The sequence below is a fragment of the Columba livia genome, chromosome 4 (genome assembly GCF_036013475.1).
Source record: "Columba livia isolate bColLiv1 breed racing homer chromosome 4, bColLiv1.pat.W.v2, whole genome shotgun sequence".
Taxonomy (NCBI): Eukaryota; Metazoa; Chordata; class Aves; order Columbiformes; family Columbidae; genus Columba; species Columba livia.
In genome coordinates, this window is record NC_088605.1 from 12,676,649 (window position 1) to 12,693,394 (window position 16,746).

At 44.1% G+C, this 16,746-nt stretch overlaps 1 protein-coding gene and 1 long non-coding RNA gene across 7 annotated transcripts in view; both read right to left on the reverse strand.

Moving 5' to 3' along the window:
• Positions 1–3,230, reverse strand: part of LOC135579442 (uncharacterized) — a 55,273-nt gene extending 52,043 nt beyond the window's left edge. Inside the window, exons 1-2 of the long non-coding RNA XR_010472522.1 lie at positions 2,442–3,230; positions 1–1,081 (exon numbers count right to left, since the gene is read on the reverse strand). The exon at positions 1–1,081 is cut by the window's left edge and continues 52,043 nt beyond it. This is a non-coding gene — a long non-coding RNA (uncharacterized LOC135579442). The remainder of the gene's footprint in view (positions 1,082–2,441) is intronic.
• The window catches only part of SORCS2 (sortilin related VPS10 domain containing receptor 2), a 558,746-nt gene extending 543,639 nt beyond the window's left edge, over positions 1–15,107 (reverse strand). For 4 of the 6 annotated variants that reach the window (XM_065062550.1, XM_065062548.1, XM_065062549.1 and 1 more), the window contains exon 1: positions 14,715–15,107. In XM_065062550.1, the coding sequence (XP_064918622.1) occupies positions 14,715–15,062 (348 nt within the window). In that variant the 5' untranslated portion in view covers positions 15,063–15,107. The remainder of the gene's footprint in view (positions 1–14,714) is intronic. The other 2 variants (XM_065062552.1, XM_065062551.1) reach the window with 2 other exon arrangements.
• Between the last annotated feature and the right edge of the window lie 1,639 nt (positions 15,108–16,746).

Here is a 16,746-nt window from a genome sequence, read left to right on the forward strand (position 1 = left end):
ACTGTATTGGTTATGTACCAAGAGAATAATGGCTTGAATTTAAAGTTAATCCTGGTTCAGATGAGGTTGTCCATTTACTGAACATTTATTCGATTTTAAATAACCAAGGAAAACATTCAGGATACTTAGCACTTTTTCCATATCATAGTACCATCATCCAACACTTCTAAAAAGATGTTTTAATAAATATTCCATAAAACAACAGACATCTAAAAACTACTGTTGTCATGCATCTTTCTTTCTAGAAACATTCACTCAAGAGAAATAGTATCCTTTATACTTCTCAGATTGGTTAGAAACTTAGAGCAGAAAATAAGTACTTTGTAAATCATGTGTTGATAGGTCTACTCGTTATCTTAAATAATTTGTTGGATTTTAAATACTATTTAAATCAATATAATAAAAATGCTTTTGAAATTCTAAAATGTAGCTGCAGAGCCACAAAATTTAAATCCCTCAGAGAACATACCCCAAAATTTGAATGCATTGGGGAAAGGATGATGTAAACAACAGAAAGTCAGTACTAGCAATTTTGGCAAGCTGCTGCAATAAGTACACAAGCTCATCTTCCCTCTCATTTTCATGTTTATAAACAAGGTGTGTTACTTGCACCTGAAAAGCTCTTACAGTTGCCCCTGAGCTACAAATCGCTGTTGGCCAGAAAAGCTGTCTGGTGAAGGATCACAAAATATTTACCTGAGTCTGATGCTCTTCCCTAGATCTCCACGGGTCTAGCCTAGTACAGACATTCCTGTGTTCTTCTGAGAAGTCATTCCCATAAGACGGTATCAATTTCATGTTAGATAAAAGCACTCTAAATCTGTTCCTATTCTTTCAGTCCAGGAACTGTAGTGACTGCACAGCAAGTGCACTTGCATCAGAGAAACAACCTATGCCAGAAACCAAGACCTCAGCACTTTCTTGCTTTTGACTCCCATGTTTTCAAAGCTCAGCTAAAGCCACAGAGCTTGGATGTATGAGCTGCAGAGGTTCCCTCCTACAACAGCTTCAGGCTCATCCACTGTCTTCGCTTTCCTCAGCTTGCGTTTGTTTTCAAAAGAAGCTTCATTCATTTAAATTCCTGCAATAAGTAACAGCTTGTAAATATTTCATTTCATTTAAAGGTAAAAGAATTCATTGCCTATAGGTTGCAAAAAGTAATAATGAGGCATACTTGGCAAAGTCACATATGAAAATGACATCACCCAAATATCAGAATGACAGACAATAACTGAACTTAAGCCAGACAATAAAATTCAGTGTAATAGACATTTCAGAAGTTGTGTTTTGCTCACAATACCTCATTTATGCATTAAATCTAACACTGAATAGATTATGATTATTTTTCAATTAAGCCTGGATGTGAAGCAGAGTCGTTCCAGTGATGGGTAGTGTACAAATTCTTATCAGATGGCATGTGCAGATTACAGAACTGGATGACTGGAAATGGGGGTTTGAGTCTTTCATTTCTAATTATGCTCAATTAAATTCACCCAGAAGCTTGACACAGCAGCAGTGTATTTCACTTCATGTCCCCAGTCCAAAACTAACCTTAGGTGAGTTTAAGAGATCACTTCACAGCTTTAGGCTGGGGGCATGAGGTGAAATACACTGCTCCTGGGCTAGTTTCAATGTAGATGATGTATTTTGGGGACAATGTTTTTTTTAAAACATCTGCTATTGCTATCCTCTAGAGCTACAGATACGGCCATGAACGCAAGATTTCCTCAAGCAATGTCTGTCCCAGCCTGCAGACAACATGTGACCGAGTGTGAACATCTATATTCACTGGAATGGCAGCTCCCAAACTGATGACATGTCTGTGTCATTACTAACCATGCCTTTGAAGATCGTTTTTTCCAGATGGAACTGGGAAGATGATGCTATTTAAGCCCTCAGGGGTGAGAAAGGTGATTTAATACAGAGAAGGAAATGAAGGGAAAATAACAAAGGAGACACACAGAGACAGAAAAAAGAAAGGACAAGAGGAGGAATGAGATACATACAAAAAAGCAGACAGAAAAGTAACAGAAACAAAGGACAGCTGCCAAAGTTGCCTAAAGGGGAGCAGAGTTTCTCACTGAGTGACAGTGACTGTGACAATCAGGTTCAGTTAATTAATACAAGTCTATTTAGTTGCTACAAAAAATAAAAAGCATATTTTGTGCAAACCATCCACATACAACAGACTGTGGATCAAAGACTATGAAGTCTTTATATTATTTCCTGGCACGCAGTCTATGCCTAAATGTGAATTTCAGTGCTCTCATCTCAATGGGCTTGACTTCTGAGCTGCCGACCCTGTGAAACATCAGGCTGGACTGAATCCTGCTCCCTCAGGGAGCCCCCCTGTACTTCACAAAATACAGCAATGCAAGAACCAGGCTTGCTGGCACTTTATGCAACCAAGATAAAGATCATATCATCATATCCTTCTCTACCTTCACATTCCCATCTTCAGGAGCACTCTCTTTGCAGTCACGAACATTAGAGACAAGATGTAATTCCTCACAATAATTATTATTGTGATTCCAACAGAAAGCAGAAGGTCTTATTTTCATGCAGCTGCAGTGGTGGTGAAACATCTCTTGCCTCAGTAGCACACACAAAAGCAGTTCAAACATTCCTGCGTGCTTACAGACTGACCAGGCCGAACCAAGTCCACCCACTGATGAAGAAGCTTGCCTTCCACTCAGCTCGTATGTTACGCCAGTTCGTGCCAGTTTAAAAGTGGCTTTTCTGCAGTTAGCTAAACTAAAAAACAAAAAAATAAGTTGATAAGTTATCAGCTAACAACCTAACTCTCATACCGATTATATGGTAGCCTGATATCAATCATCACCATCCTCACCCCACGGGTTTTTTTAAATAAAGAAATGTAACATAGGGCACAACGTGCTTATACAATGAATTTAGGAAATACAGCCTTTTAGACGTCTTCAGGAGCAATGAGATTGTTAAAAGGAATACCAAGATTCAATGCCCTCTAAATGTAGCCCACCTTACAAAAACCATGTTGTAAAGCAGAGGAAAGGAATGGAAAGGAATGGAAAGGAATGGAAAGGAAAGGAAAGGAAAGGAAAGGAAAGGAAAGGAAAGGAAAGGAAAGGAAAGGAAAGGAAAGGAAAGGAAAGGAAAGGAAAGGAAAGGAAAGGAAAGGAAAGGAAAGGAAAGGAAAGGAAAGGAAAGGAAAGGAAAGGAAAGGAAAGGAAAGGAAAGGAAAAGGGAAAGGAAAATACCTTATTAGTAGTCTTCAGTTCTCTGCATAGTAGCCCTTGAGACACGCAGAGACGCTGCATGAAGATGAACATATGTATTTCATTGTGAACTGAAAATGTGTTTGCAGAGCTACATCTTGCAGTTTTTAAGCAGAGGTGCCTGACTGAGCCTGGGTGCAGGGGAGTGCATTCCTTCTACATCTTCCTTCACAGAAGCTGGTAGGAGCCAACAGCTTAATCAGTGAATCACTAAGTGGGTTTCACGGAGCTACAAAAATGCTGTTTGGCTTATGAGCAAGATACTTTCTTACTTCTTTACAGCAGTTTTAGACAGAGTTTAATAATAATATCTGTGACCCAAGCATTTAGAGTGGGCTGCTTTCTCCAAAAATATGGGCACTTCTGCTCCATTCACACATCCTCCTCCCTCCTGCATGTGCTCAGCAGCACCTCGCTGGATGTCACATACAAGAGAGGAAAAATAACTCTGCATTCTTTCACATTTGTTTTTCCTATCAGGCTGTGAAACCTCAAAAAGAACAGAATTGGGTCTCAGCTGACTCTGCCAGTATTTCCCTCCCTCATCCAGGGGGAAAGAAAAGCTCAGAAGCACCAATAGTAACAGCTTCCCAACTCTCTGCCCCCAGCAGCGGCACAGCCAAGGGCAACCAGGGAGCTCACTCAGCCTCTGCAGTCAGGACACAGCTCCCACTCCAAAGCCACTGGACTCCCAATATGGATGTTTTGCATAGTTTCTGTTTATTTTGTACTTCTCATTCAGGGCAAAGAACGTGTTTCAAGACTGCTCTCAAGGCAGCTGAGAGCTTTTGACATGCTTGCCATTATGTGGCTGGATAATGGGCAGGGAAGCATGGAAAACCACTGATTAAAAGCTAAACAAATTAACAAAATAAGAAATGGCCCTCTAAATCAAAAGCTGCAGTTCTGATGAACTGCCTGTGTGGGGGCATCTCAGCCTACGAGAGGAAAGCTTTTAGTTCATGAGCCTGTTTGCTTCTGTGCTCTAACCACATGAAATTCTACAATACCTAAGACTCCAGAGTCCTATACACGTCAATTAAACTTGTGCGGTTTACAAGACTGAAATGAAAGAGGCCAGAAGGAAGGATGTTCACGTAGCATGGCCACAAACCAACACGCAGCAGTCAAATCTAATGTGAACCCTATAAGCCTCAACAGGGATCCATAAAGTGCTCTGAAAGAGCAGAGTGGGATCACTCTCAGAACCACCTGGGAACCCAGATACAGAGGTAGGTTAATACCAGCCTGCCGTGGAATGGGATACTGGGCTTAAGAATCATCAAGAGTAGGGCCTGTAAGTACAAACACATACACAGAGCATCCAAATAATTCAATTCTGGCTTCCCACTCGGAAGATCACTGCAGGTCAAGGAGAGTTGGGCAGAAGAGCCTCAGTGTTCCTGTGCCACCCAGCTGCACGTGGTTACGGATCTCCAGCACCTGTCTCCTGGGGCGTCTCCAGGCATTTATTGCTACAGATCTGCCCAGAGTTCAGCCCCTGAGCTCTTTAACAGGCTGAATGCTGGAACGATGTGTATGTTCACTACATCACCATAGGCCCCCGCTGCCTCCTGGCAGTAACTGATAGGCAAACGTAGCTCTGTGCTCACAGAAGGTAATCCACCTGTCGTTGGCATGTGTTGCTTTTGTTTTATTTGTTTTTATGCATTATCCATGGAGCCCCTCAAAAACCATGCATAAATAAGAGGTGTCCATACAGAAGGGGTTCACGAGTTCCCTCAGGGTTATACTCTTATCTCTGTCTATGCTAACAGTGATGCCTGCTTATGCTGAACACCCAACATAATATCTAGGAGCATAAATGAAGAACCAATAAATTAATACAATGCTTTCCATAAATGGGAAGATTTAATGAGTACTGCTGCAAATTTAGATGCCTTAGACTCACAGGTGGTTCCAGTTCTCTGAAAAGAGCAAGTCACAAGGTATTTTTCTGCTAGCAAACACAAGAAAAATATCTTATTGAACTTAGACCCCAGAGGATTTTATAGCAACTACTATCCCCTGATACAATTGTGTTTTCAATGAAGAAACAACTATTTCTTCAGAATCAGTCACATTTAACACTGGAAACACTGCCCAAAGCTCACAGAGTGATTCCAACATATTCCAGTCACCCTCCAGCCCCATCCCCTTGGGCATCTGTCTTGCAGTGACAATTGCTGGGGGAGGCAAGCGTGGGAATGCATTAACCACAAACAGGCTGTTCTTCAAAGCCTGAAAAAAGCAACTTTACTGTAGCTCTTGAATTAGGGAGGTCAGGCTACGCACTGCTACAATTTACAGGTGGAACAGCTCAACCCTCAGTCATCATCATGATCATTTATTGGTATTAGAGAAGCACTTAATTGCCACCAACTCAGAGCAGAGCCCCAGTGCACCATGTTTTGCTCCTATACGTGTGGGGGGGAGGCCGCTCTGTTCCTGGGGCACTCGCAGGCTGGGGAGCAGAGACAGTAATAAAAAATGTGTTTTCACAGAGTGTAGCTTGCCATCTGCTAACACTGAACACACTGGCCAGTAAACACGGGCCTGCTGCTCAGTAGGAATAAGGACATATCCCGGTAGTTGGTGCTTGTAAATACTCTTCTACAACACTTCATGCAGTTTCACTGTTGCTCCAATGAGCTTCCAAAGACTGTGAAAGAAATGGATTTCATAAAGTGAATGGGGAAAAAACAAACATTAAATACATTTACTTCATCTACTGAAACAAACTTTTAACAGTGTTACTGCACAGATACCACAGAAATTAGCTTTTTCCCTAATGACCAAATTATTTAAGTGGTTTTATGATTTTGGGGGGAAAAAAAAAAAAAAGAAAAAAACTTACTGTTTTGTGGTTTTCTTTTTAGAAAACACAGATAATCATAAGGACATTAGAGAGATTATAGGTAAATCAGAAATGAACAATAATGTCTGTGTGTATGTACATTTCTAAAAAATGTGCCTGTCAAAAACACATTAGGTAGGTACTATTATATGTAGGTACTGTCCTATCCAGATGGTGCAATTAAAGTGCTATCAAAAGTAACTTGTAAAAGAAAATTTTAAAAGACAAAATAAAAGTATTCAGATAAATAATTACTAGTCTACAAGAGGAGCAAAGGTACAAACAGCAAGAAAGAAGCACAGTTATTAGTATTTCAGTATACCAGTAAATGAGGGCAGAAAAAAAATTATGTTAAATACAGGTTAAGTTTCACTGAAAATGTTCTGGCCACATAATCTTAAGTCGGTTCAAAGATCTTGAAGCGCCAAAGTCTAGGTACTTAAATTAAACTGGACTCCAAATTAAAAGGAGCCTGGATCCAAGCAAACATCAGAGCAGAGACGTTTGCATGACCTGTGAAAGCCTTTTGTTCTCTAATTCCTACACTGTACTGTGAAACAATCAAAGGAAAATTGAAACCACAGATTTGATTCTCTGTGGTCCTCCCTCTTTTAGGTGTTTATATGATAACCATTACTGTAATATAAAAGTGCCCAGCTTATTTAGAACAACAGCAACCCCAAGAGATAGACAAGTACCGTTATTCTCACATTGCAGGTAGGAAATGAGGCACAAAATCAGCTGTGTAATGCAAGTGCTGTCTCACAGGATACTGATGAGGTAACTGGCAAAGTTCCTGCGTACTGCTGTTCAGCTTCAGTCTAACCCAATAGCCATTCATTAGGAACCTCGTGCTCTATCTCTGGCCAGGTCTCCGATTTCCCCACGGTATCCCCGTGAACACTGCAGAACTGCTCCAGAGCTCGCAGACGCGCTGACGGTGCGTGTGGAGCAGCACCGGCTCTGCCCAGCACGGCACGTGCGCTCTCAGTCCCCTAAGACAGCAGCACCTCGGCATCGCTCCTCTTTCCACAGCGCTGTCACCCAAGGCTGACAAAACTCAATCAGATCCATAAGCACAGCACTTCTCCACTCCTCTTACCAAAGCCAGGGAGTCCAGCAGATGTGCCAGCACACACCTACGACACTGAGCATCTCAGAGCGGCAACTCCCTTCGAGAGACGGCTTCTTGTGGGAGAATTCCCCTTCCGCATGAAGAGTTGAAATCCACATCTCCTGCCAGAACGGAGATTCACAACCCTTATTGCTGAAACTGTTCCACTTTTTCTTGGCTCACTGCAGATCTACTGGTTTGGAAAAGAGAAACAGAAAAACATACCTACATACATACACACAGAGCGGGCACGTTTCTGAACGCCTGATTAACTGTCAACTCAGAGGGGGAATTTTAGGCTTTGCCCCATGTCTGGAGACATTCAAAACCCGCCTGGACGCCTTCCTGTGTAACCTCATCTGGGTGTTCCTGCTCCAGCAGGGGGATTGGACTGGATGAGCTTTCGAGGTCCCTTCCAATCCCTGACACTCTGTGATTCTGTGAGATTCAATGACTGCTTCTGTACGAATATTCCAACTCACTAGGAAAAAAATACTTAAACAGCTGTTGGAGCAGCCACTGGACTGAAACTTTGACCTTTTTGTAATCGCTGTCAATGTACAACCTTTAAACATATAATTCTGCTTCTCCGGGTTGTATGTTGGTAAAACTGTAATTATAAAATCTTTAGAACTGCACCTGTATTTTTACATTGGCATTGTGCAATACCCATCCTGAGACGGCCTTAATCCATAACTGAAACTCCAACAGCCAAGCTACAATAAGTAAAGAAGGAAATACTTGCATCAGAAATAAACTCCAGATATCTGAGTTAGGGATAACACTAAATAAATTCTGTGTTTCATTGAAGTTTGTCATTTAGGCCACTCTACAGTAAGGCAAGAGAGATACATGCCTTCAGAAGTCAACTAATCCAGGCTTTCTCAAGTACAGATGCTAACATCGTCAGGGAAGGGATCAGTCCAGAGACCATCTCCACTTCGTTCCAGCTGCAGAAGTCCAAGCTTAGACTCGAAGGCTGAAGGCACGACACAGGACCCCATCCATTATTTATTTCAAAAGTGGTTTTGTCATTGATGATTTGTTAGGGTTTTAAATCATTATTACTGGAGCAGGGGGTTGGGAATGGGAATATTTGGTAAAGAATGTGAGACTATGGGAATAAAAATGCTGAAGGAATGTTGCAGGTCATCAAGTTTCATCCTGAGCTACGGTGAACAGTCATATACTGCAGACTACTTTCAACCCACACTTTCAGCTTCGCTTAAATTAATTTGTGCTTTCAGGAACTAGAAGGATCTCACTTGCATTGTACTGCAGATTCTCTCTCCTTATGCTAGCATCCTTTGGTCTTAATTGACTGACCATAAAATATTTTATTTGAACATACAAAGAGCTTAGCATAAAAACTCCTATAATCTGGGCAGTTTCATGTTTTCAATTCATAAATCAGTACACACCTTACAGAACCTCCCATTTTAGCAGAACAATTACTCCTTTTCTGAAAAGCTCATCATTTTCCCTTTCTGTTCTTCCACATAGAATCTATTAGTCGTTGAATTTTAATAAAATCAAAAGGAAAGTCCTCATTTCTTTCTCCAAAGATCTGTACCAGTAGATTCCTAGCACTGTCAGGCTTGGGAAGAATGCATTACATTCCCACTGTGATATGTGAACCTGCTACCAACAGCTTAAACACATATCTAATGACTAGTGTTAAGCCAAATTTGGTTTGTTGTGCGTGTGTAATACATGAGCAGTACCAAAGATAGGATTTCAATCCAGTGACTGTCTTTAGTGTTCATTGCTAAATTTCCCTCCTGGATTTAAACTCTCCCAATGATGGCACAGGAGTACCTACTCGCACTAAAGCTGTCAGTAACTTGCTCCTAAGCAAATCAGGCAACGCCAGTTAAACCAGCGAACCAGGTAAAACCAGGTATGGCTGCAGGCATGGAGGGCTGTGCATGGAGGACTTTCAAGCATGTTTGAAATACACACTTACTAATTAAAGTATGTATCAATTTTAAGTGTCTACTTAGGGGATGAGAAGAGGTGCTTTTTCTCTTTTCTTTAGCAGCTGGAATTCGCTGAAATGTGGAGAGAGCTCAGCAGGCAGCGACATGACAAGCAAGCTCTAGGGCTGGAAGAGAGGAAAACAGAGGCTGGTAGAAGCAAATAAATGACTTAATCCATAAACTTTACATCATTAAAAAAAAGTAACTTATGTCAGTTTAAAATCATTCTGCTTTCTGTGTGGGATTCTGCTGTTCCATTCAAATACTATTACTTGGTTTGGTTTCTGTTTGGTTTTTAATCACACTATCATTCAAGGATATTTTTTTTTAAATAACTCCCTATGGGAAATCTGCCTTTCACTTTGCAATGTATCTGCCATTTATCAAAAGTCTGAGTCGTCAGGATTTTTGACCTCATGCTCCCTTTAGTTTCATAAAAAGTAGCCTGGCTATGCTGGAGAAACAGCACCAAAACCTTACCACGAATGGACTTTTGCCCAGTGTGGATAGATGATTACATTTACTGTTACAGATACTGCTACAGTAATACTGAAGTCAATGCTTTTTATAGATCCCCTTGGTAAAATTTATTTCAAACTGAACAAAACAGAAAACCAATTATATAAAATATCTGCCAGAAGAATACATTCAGCGATCACTGAACTGTATAAATCATATATGGTGAAACCGTATCGCAAAGTAATATTTTTTAAATTAAACAAAGTATCTGTAGACCAAATACAGAAAAGTCTCCATCAGCTGAAGTTTTATGTAGCAATTTCTGTAGATGCGCAATAAACCTTCCTTTCTGATAAGGTGCTGCTAAATATTAGGTCTGAGAAAAGAAATGTGTATATTTATGTTTATTTTCCATAACAAAGAGTTACATGTTTACGAGGGATCACGACATCAACTTACTGGACAAATAAGTGCCTGCATGGACTTAATATTTTGACAACAAACAAGAAAAGGAAACACTGGCACCACTAAACTGCAGACTTAGAACTAGTTGGCCGAAGTCCTGTTCGTAGCACTTTAGCAGTCTGTACACAGCATGAAGAGCAGCCCATGAATCAAAATCAATTGTGAATACGAGTCTCATTCTCACCGTATTTCTGGTTTGGCTTTGATTTTTTTAGATCAGCTCATACTACTGCACAATGGGAATTCTGCAGGAGGGTCAAAAAGAATATGGTTTTGCGAAGAAAGTTGTTTACCTAGCACCAAATAAGCTCCTGAGATGACTATAAGGTCCCTTCTAAAGAAAAGCAGGATTTTTAAAAGCTGTCATTAATTGACTGTTTTTCACAAAATCAGAAAGGGTTGTGTATTTTTAGTAAATCTGGGAACATACACATTCAGCTTAACACAGTAAGAGGCTATTCTGTAAGCACACTACCAGTATATATATTTCCGATGCACGACTCCGTGTTATTTATCAGTTACACAAATGTCAGTCACCAGCCCTTACCAGAGCAAATGATGCGCTGCACTACCCACCTGTCGTGTCTTCAGTTTATGGTATTTTAAGACTGGAAAGAAAATTAGTTCCACTTGCATGAGCCTTTGTTTGAAAGTTATAGTGCACAACAGATTTCTGCGGGCATAGGGGACAGAGAGCAGAAATACTAATTGCAGGAATTCACTAACTAGATACACGCTTGATACCACAAGGACTGGCTTTGCAAGACTTGCATCACTAGTGATGGTTTTATCTATCACACTGTCAAGAAAGGTCAGGGACAGGCTTATCATTTCTGGCATTAATAAATAATTAATTATTAGAGTACAAAATAAAGGTAATGAGGACAGAAAACGGAGCAATTTGCATACCTCCCCGCACAGCTCTCTCTTGACAAGGCAAGGAAGCGTACAGGGATCTTCCCAGTCACACAAGCTCACTTTACAATCAGCGCAACTATATACGCTGCTGTGCTATCAAATCCACCGTTACCCTCATTCACAAAATTAACAGCATTACAAGAGGATAATAAAGCGCACGTCAGACTTCTACAGTACAGAAAATAAGGGGGAGAAGAGAGGACCAATTTAATTTATAGCCTCCCTAGTTTCTTTCAAGACATCTCATGCAAACAAAAATCACATGCTTCTGTTATTGTGGCACAGGAGGATTTACAAGATGCAAATTATTTTTTTAAAGCTGTGTACATCAACCCAACCTCTGGCCCTTTCAAATTTATTTATCTGCCCTTGATCCACACACATGAGTACTCCATGGTAGCACATCCAATGAACTATTCATGCAGGTGAACATCCTTCAGAAAAACAGCCACCCCCTCTGATTTTATGGTTATTTGTCTCTCCATCACAGAGCTCAAAGGAATAACCCTACTGTGTATTTCTTCTTCATTTATTTTACTAGGTGAGGTGTTTAAGAGGATATATGGTCATCTGGAGCTCATCACTGTCAAACTTTAATCCACGCAGCTGTAAAGGGTAAAGGGACTAGTTAAGCTCCTTGGTTTACAAAGTGCTGAGTGCCTCCAATGAGGTGCCAAATGTGCGTGGTGACACTTAAAGATTGCTTAGCGTCTCCCGAGGTTCGCAGGGCCTGATCCAAAACCCCACTGTTATGAATGACAGTCCTCCCAGTGACTGCAATGCACTCGGGACAGAAAGCGCTTGACGGCTCAAGCCTCTGCTTCACAGGCAAGGCAAGACTTGCCACAGATTTAAGAACACAGGGTAAGGTGCCAGGTTTGAGAAGCACTGGATGTTAGCATTCCTACCTCCAAAACAAGCCAGGGTAACATCAATAAATACAGGCATACATACATACCCATATAAACAAACATTCAAGACAACTTTAAATATGTTTTGATTCAGGTACTTATATTCAACTGGTTTTATCTCACATAGGTAGCAACATTCTCACCAAACCCTCAAGCCCATCCTGCTTCTATTTGCCTTCATGTATTTCTTCTAGTTCTTAAAAAAAAAAAAAAAAGAAAAAGATTCTACAAACTGTCTTTACAAATCATTTTCTCTGGAAGCCTTTGTTAAAATCAGCTCTTCTACTGGAAGCATGCAATAAAACAATGCTAACAAGAGAATAAGCTGCAAAAAAATGCTGACAGTCATACTGTAAAACATCCAGTGCAAAAAGACCAGCTGCTCTCATTTGGGCTAAGGCAGCAAAGAGTCTTTCATTACCTGGTCACTCATTCAGATCCAGTCCTGCTTGATGGTAATCACCTCATGGCAGGCAGAGTAAGCAACATACTTTTAAAGTAACTCTGCAGAAGTATTTTTATTGAATGTGTAAATATTGTAGAGAATGTCTGCAGGAATTCATGATGAGAGCACCATCCTGTGAGACTGAATTAGTAGATAGTAACTAGGCAAACAAAAAAAAAACCCTAAGTTGCAGTCAACACTGTAACCACTTTCATTTATTCTGACAGTTGCCATTTATCTTTGCTCTTGAAAAGACTACTTGGTAGTATTCTAGTAAGTGAACAGTAGCATACTGTGAAAAAATAATAGCATTTCAGCAATACAAACCCTCACTGCAGCATCTGTTATTAAATCTTTACAGAGAGTCGAGGAGAGACCACTAGTCATAAATGCGGATTAGCAGGGTTCTACTATATTCATTTTAAAGTGCAGAGTGCTTTGCATGAAAGCTGTTACTTGCCTTTTATGTCAAAAAATGAACTTATGCCAACTTTGTAATACTGAATTCAAGGAAGTAGTCCTAACAGCCTGCAAGCACTGCCCACAAAAAAACAGCAGCAGTTTAACAGCAGAGAAATGGAGGAAGGACAGAATCAGAAGAGCTGATGCTGCTGATTTGCAACGTTTTCTTTTCAGAGAAAATGGCCATCATCTTATGCTTCCTTCCTGAGCAAATCAAAAACTGTATTTGACAATGTCAAGCCTTGTGATGCTGACTCCAACTCTGACACCTGATTATACAAGAGCATTAATACAAGCGCTCAGCGCTCAGGGAAATTGCTGCATCCTCACGCACAGAGTCTCAGCAGCTCCACATCCTGGGTAACTCCCCAGCAAAACAGGCAAAAACCAGTACTTGAGATCCTAGAGAAAGGATGATAATTCACATACGCATGAGAAGTACAACACAAGCGCTCTGAACTGAGCCAAGTTTAAGAAAACTTTATGCTAAATTCACAAAGTTCAAGCAGAGTCGGAGCTTAGCTGAACTGTAATAAAAACACTCAAGAGTTTTCCAGAAACACTAAAATCCTCTAGGAGAAAGTTGATCTTGAGCCTTCATAACAATATTTTCCTGCCCATGAAGTTACACAGACAGTGCAAGGTGCTGTGTAATATTTACCTATGACGACCACTGTTATGCTATAATGTTTCAGTCAAGGATAAATTAGAAGCAGCAAATCCCTGAAACCACCCATGCAAATACATAACCATTAATGCGCCGATACACAAAGAAATTAAGACTAGCTGAAACTGAAAATTAGTTTAAAACAGATTATGGGTGCTCACTGTGAGAGCTGCTGTCCAGAACAGATAATTAAATAGTAAAGCTAAGGCACAACGCTTTAACCGTGGAAAGTTCCGAACCATGATGCTTTAATGCAGTAACATTGGTCCCAGCGCACGTTTTTTATCTATTAACGAAGCCGTAAAGATTTTCGGAGAGTTGCTGCTAATCCCGGACCTTTGCGGGTTCCGGACCTTTGCGAAAATACAGCGAAGCCCGGAGCCGTGCGGGGAGGGAAGCCCCGGGCCGTGCTGGGGGGAAGCCCGGAGCCGTGCGGGAGGGAAGCCGCGGCTCTCCCCACGCACCGCCCGCGCCGTGGCGGAAGCTCCGCGCCCGCCCGGCCGATCCCCCGCGGGCCGCTCCGCTCGCCAGCTCCTGCCGGTCACATCCACTTCAAACCCGGGGCTGGGTTTTATTTTATTTTTGGTTTGGGTTATTTTTCTTTCTCCGGCGCTTGAGGAGGCAGAGCGCGGCGCGGGGAAGATTACACGGGGATGATTGAATCGAGGAGAATCGATTAAGCCTCGACAATTTAATCTGGGACTTTATGCGGGGCTGAAGGAGATAATCCCCGCGCCGCACCTCGCCCCTTGCCTCTCCTTTACCCGGAGACACGCCGATCGCACACGGACACCTCCTCGCCGCCCCGGGGCCAATCCCTCCCCTCCTCCACGCAGCGCGGCGCACCCCGCGCCCCCGGCCCCTTTGCAAGATGCGCGCTCGCAAACTTTCCAAACTTCTGGGGAAGTAGCGGAGGCTGAGCGGGGCCGCCCGACCCCGGCAGCGCTTCTTCTCCCGGCTTCACCTCCCCGGCCGTCGGGGCGCTGCTTGCCCTGAGCGCGGCCCGCGGGGACCCCCTGGCCCGGCAGCGGGAGCGGTGCGTTCCGTCCGCACCGAGCCCGGCGGAGTGCAGGCGGCAGCGGCAATGTGCGCCCCGCAAGTTGGGGGAGCAAAGCAAAGGTGAGGGCAGGGGTAACGGCAAGGACCCCCCCATCCCGCCCGCACTGCCCCTCGCACTCACGCTGCTGTTTTCGCCCGTCCAGTGCACCATCGCCTGGTTGTGAGACGCGTCCCCTTTGAGCACGAAGGAGGTGCTGATAAGGGAGACCTGCTCCCGGCCCGCTGCTGAGGATGCTCTCCTGGGGCGGCTGTCCCCCGCCGCCGTTCCGCCAACGCGCCGTGGCTCCAGCGGGCTGCGCGCTCCGCGGGTCAGCGCTCCGGGGCGCGGGCGGCCGCAGGGCTCCGCGCAGCGCAGCGCGGTGGCGGCGCCCGGCAGCAGCGGCAGCAGCAGCAGTAGCAGCAGCAGTGGCAGGCGGGCGGCCCCGCGCGGAGCGGCAGCGGCGGACACGCGTGTCCCGCCGTGCGCCATGGTGGCTCTCTGGCGTGGTAGTGACAGGCGGGGAGGTGGCGGGGAGGGAGACACCGCCGCGGAGGGCGGGGGCGGGGGAGGGTTGTAACCGGAGCGGGGCTCGCGTTCAGCGGCGTGCGCGGGGCTGCGCGCCCAGCCGGGGCGGCGCCGCCATCTGCTGGCCCGCGCCGAAACGCCGGGCGGGGGGGGGGCGGATCTGGCACAGACGGACAGACGGACACAGGCGGGGTCAGGGGCGCACCCGCTTGCGCGCAGGTGAGCAGCGGCGGCCACAGGGCTCTCCCGACGAGGCAGGAACGAGCCGGCACCGGCAGAGCCCGCCGCTGGTGAAGTTTTATGGTGAGCTCCAGGGACAGACGCTTTTCGAGAGCGCCCTGAGCAAAATTCACGCAGCCCCTTGGGACGGGTGCGCTACTGGGGAAGGGGCGCAGGAGGCGAGTACACAACCCCGGCGCTGCCGGCACAGGGCATGGCCCTGGTTTGGCCATGAGTCCCCAGCGGCTGCAGGGAAGAAGTCAGAAGGGGGCTGTTGTCAGCAGCCAGATGCTGAGGAACACATGAAGCAGGTGCAAAAAGTATGATTCTTGTGATTAAGACAAGAAGTGCGTCTGTGGAGAATGGGACCCCATCCTGTCTTCAGCCCCTCAGCTCCTGGGAGGCTCAAGGCTGGTCATCTGCATTACCCAGAGCCTATCACTGATCCAGTATTTCCTGCTGTGGGGACATATGACTTGGGACTGGTCCATGGAACCACCAGGGAAGCCCAGGGCATTGTGGTCAGGGCCAGGCGGGGCTTTGGCTGGTCTGTGCAGTGCGGCCCAACTCAAAACAGGTGAAGAAGATTTGGGCATCACAGATTGGATGCTCTTCCTGCTCCCCTGCAGTGTGATGTGTATCTGTGAATATATCAGTGCTTGTGAAGTAGTCTGATGCCATAAGAGGGAGCAGGTTAGAATCACGGGGTAACTGAGGTTGGCAGGGACCTCTGGAGGATTCCTGGTCCAACCTGCTGCACAGTCCAGGACCAGCTCTGAAGCTGAATGTAACTTCACGGTAAGATAAGGTTGCTCAGGCTTAAGAGGCAGAAAATGTTTGAAAGACCACGGGAGGAAGTAATGACTCCATTAGATGACACTGCATAGAAGAGCTCTGGGGCTGGGTAAAAGCAAGGTGAGTAAAGTTAGTAAACCAGCTTTAGTTGTAATCTGCCTTTACCCTAATGGCCTAGAAAATTAGGATTACAAAGGTTTTTCTAGGAAGATTAATAGAAAAAATAGTATCCACTGGTTCAGCTACACTGTTTGCAGGCCTGGGATGACTACCATAATGACCTAAAGTAACCTGGTCACCCCAAATTCACATGGAAATGACTTTCAGCAAGCTATATGGTAACACATTGGCTGTATGCCTTCAGTCCTAGGAAACGTATAATAACATGCCCTGTTATTACTGTAGTGGCTCAAACTATCAGGCAGCTTCAAATTCAGGATGACAGTCACATTTCAAAAGGAACAAAGATTAAAAATAAAAATAATTATATTTTAAAAATTCCATTTTTTCACAATTCCAAATAAAGTCCTTTTTCAGAGTCCCAAGTGCAGCCCCACAGCCTCAGAACAGCCTCTGCGCAGCCCTTCCCCTCATTCCTCCGGCACGATGTCTGAATTACCAGACGAAATTGCGC